This window comes from Corapipo altera, unplaced genomic scaffold (genome assembly GCF_003945725.1).
Source record: "Corapipo altera isolate COAL_440 unplaced genomic scaffold, ASM394572v1 226, whole genome shotgun sequence".
Lineage (NCBI taxonomy): Eukaryota > Metazoa > Chordata > Aves > Passeriformes > Pipridae > Corapipo > Corapipo altera.
This window is the reverse complement of record NW_020885054.1, coordinates 107617-110893: the sequence shown is the minus strand read 5'-3', so window position 1 is coordinate 110893 and position 3277 is coordinate 107617. Positions and strand designations below refer to the sequence as shown.

The window sequence follows — 3277 nt, the reverse complement described above, 5'->3', positions numbered from 1 at the left end:
TTTGACAGCAGAGCATCCTTTGTATCCTGGTTCCCGCCGGCTCCCGTTCCTTCCACTGGCAATTGTCTGGAATTTCTCCAAACGAGCAACTTTTGTGTGTGTGTGTGGGGGGGGGGGGGGGGGGTTTTGTTTGTGCTGCCAGAAAGGGGTTTTTTTTGTGTTCCCTTCCTTAAAGCCAAGTCTGAACCTTTGGGAGTTGGGATCATATTTACTGAGGTGCCTCCCGGGGGGGTCCCCCCCTCAACTCCCCAATCCAAACATTGCTCCTGTTATTCCTGCAAACACCTTCCCAAGGCTCTTTTAAACTTCTGCAGGAAAATCCTCTCGTTGACTCTGGCACTAAGAGGCTCTGTGGATTCCGGAAGCAGCTCCTGTCTTGCTGGAGGAGCTGCACATCCTGAAGCTCTGCCAGCAGCCAGGAAACCTCTCCGAGGTGTGGAGAAGGAATTTAATTTGGGAAGGTCGGAGCATAAAACCTGTTCTTGGGGTAACACCTGTCCTGGAATTCTGTGAGGGTGTCCAGGGGCATTTTGGAGTTGGCCCCCTGCTCCCAGCTGTGGGGAGTTTGGGGGGAAACGGGAGGGGGAGGGGAAGCAGCTTTTTTTTTGGTCTTTTCTGTAGGAGGGGATGTGCCAAAAAAAGTGGGAGACTGAGGTTTGGATGTCTGGGGAAGGAGAAGAGGTTGGGAACAGCCATCAGTTGGGAATATCCATCATCTGGGGATACCCACCTGGGTGGGAATCTGGAGTTTGGATGCCTGGGAGGGGGAGGAGGTTGGGAACAGCCCTCAGAGGGGCAGAATGAGCCCCTGCACAAGCAGCAGCAGCCAAGTATCCAGGTGAAGGTCCGGGTCCTGGTGGCCCCCAAAGCTGGACCCAGTTCCCAGCTCCTGGAAGGCCCAGGATGGAGCTGGATTTGGACAAGGATCCCAACCCCACTGGTTTGTTCTCCTGCCCCCCGAGGACACGGATCATTCCCAGTAAAAACACTTGGCCTGCCCCGGTGCCACCAGGAAGATTTTATTCCCTCTCTCCAGGTCAGCAGGGGGGGAGTTTCTTTTCCTGCCCAGTGAATTCCATCCTGCTCCCAGAGCTCCAGTCCCCCCCTGCTCTGCGGGCTCGGATCCGGGCGGGGGGAGCCGGGCAGGGATCAGGATCAGCAGCGGGTGAGGTGGAGGGAAAACACATGAATCAGAGCACCAGGGGAGCCCCATGAATCACACCCCGTGCCAGCAGCCCCGCCAGGCCCTGCCAGGACTCCTCTGCCCAGGAAGCCAATTCCAGGTCCCTGGAACCCCCCGGGGTGAGCAGGGCCAGGGTGGCACCCTGGGATGGTCCCGGCTCCCCGTGTCCATCCCAACAGCCCCCGGCACCCCAAGGTGCTGGGAAAACCACTGAGGTGGTGGGAAAACTCATCCCCAGCTCCTGCTGCTGCAGAACTGGGCCAGGGGGAGATGAGGGGGCTGCCCACGGCTCCTTCCTCCCCCCCTTGAGGTCCCTCTTCCCTCTGCTCCAGGTGTGACCCTCCCTCTGGAGCCCCCTTGGCCTGGGCTCACCGACCTTTTGGGACCACGCTGGCCCAGATCCAGGCAAACCACCCCTTATTGCACCGAGGAACTCGAGTCCTGCTCGTGGCTTCCCGTCCCACTCCCCACCTCCTAAATCCAACCCTCGCCTTCGTGTCTCCAAAGACCACGGATCCAGGCCGGGATCAGCCTGAAAGGCTTTGACATGGGGAAAGATGGAAAATCCTCCTCTTCCTTCCTTGCTCCTGCTTTCTGGGGCCCATCCTTAAAACCCACAAAACCACCCCCATCCCTCCCCCCGCCCCAGCCCCTCCTGTCCCCGCAGTCACCCCGAGGGGAAGTAGGGCACGTCGCTGTGGTAGTTGTAGTCGGGACACACCTTCTGCACCAGCCTGTAGTCCGTGCTGTAGAAGGTGATGTAGATGCAGATGACCTTGAAGGGCTTGGAGCAGGCCCAGGCCACGTGGCTGCGCGTGTGCTCCTGGGAGCAGGTCTTGGCGGGGTCGAAGGTGCACAGCGACGTCTTCCTGGCGCGATCCACCCGCTCGTGCTCCACGCGGCAGTTGAAGATCTTGGACTCCTTGGCCTCGATGAAGATCTGCTGCTCCAGGTCGAACTCCACGGCCTTGGTGGGCGGCACGAGGCTGACGGAGATGTTGCCCTGCCCGGTGGAGTTGTGCTGGAAGAAGACGTTGACGGTGCCGTTGCCGTGATCCACCACCTTGCCCGTGATCAGCAGGTTCAGCTTCACCGTCTTGATGTTGGAGTAGAAATCCCCCCAGCCAAAAATCTTCTTCAGCTTGCCCGGGGCCGGCCCCGAGTCCCTCCGTGCCCTGGGCTGGGGGGGCTGCTCCTGCTCCGACAGGTTCTCCAGGATATCCCACAGCTGCCGGGAGCCGCTCGCCAGCTCCAGGAGGGTCGTGTTCTGCAGGAGGGTCGGGGCCAGGAGGGGCTCTGGGGAGAGCAGCTCCCTCATCTTCTGCGCTGGGGCTCTCTCCTGGCTCTGGGCTTCCCGCTGCTCCGCACCTTTCCCTGGATCCTCTGGAGCACAGAGCACCTGGACACAGCCACGGTGGAGCGTGAGAGAAGGGGAGGGTCACCGGGTCACCACCCCCTTCCCCGCCGTCCCCTTCCTCACTCGGGCTTTCCTGCCTTCCCTTCCCTCTCTGTTCTCTCCCCGTTCCATATTTCCCTTCTGGCAGCAGCTCTTCCCTGCCCTCGTTCTCCCATGGACACTCAGGAACGGGTGGAAGGAGCTGGAACGGGTCCAGTTTGCTCGTGGCTGGTGCAGCCCGGCCGTGGCTCCTCAGGGATCCCTGGGGACCCCGGGGAGAGGGGAATCGGGGGGGTGCCAAGGGGAGGGTGCCCACCCTGTGACCTTCACAGCAGCACATCCCACGGACCCTCTTCCCACTCCAAACCTGCCCCGGCCTGGGGACACCCGGAGCTGGAGGGTGGGACAGGGCAGGGGACGGCAGAGAGCCCTCCCCGGGGAGGTGCCCTTTGCCTCCCAGGGCTCCTCTGCAAACTCCGCTCCCGCCACGGGCTGGGACCCCAAAATAACCCCAACCAGGGGTGGGGGGGCCTGGGCAGGAGGGAGATGCTGCACCCCCTGGGCTCGGTGCTGGGGGGCCCAGCAGCCCCCCGGGGTGATTCCCCCGGGCTGAGCCGGCAGAGGAGGCAGCGGGAAGCAGGGGAAGCTGCGGGAAGCAGGAGAAGCTGCGGGAAGCAGGAGAAGCTGCGGGAAGCAGG

The 3277-nt window shown here is 62.0% G+C and overlaps 1 protein-coding gene across 1 annotated transcript in view; it reads right to left on the bottom strand.

The window, feature by feature from the left end:
• Positions 1-1010: 1010 nt before the first annotated feature.
• NXPH3 (neurexophilin 3) overlaps positions 1011-3277 on the bottom strand; it is a 2983-nt gene continuing 716 nt past the window's right edge. Inside the window, exon 2 of the mRNA XM_027668875.1 lies at positions 1011-2582. Coding sequence (XP_027524676.1) covers positions 1851-2582 — 732 coding nt within the window. The 3' untranslated portion in view covers positions 1011-1850. The remainder of the gene's footprint in view (positions 2583-3277) is intronic.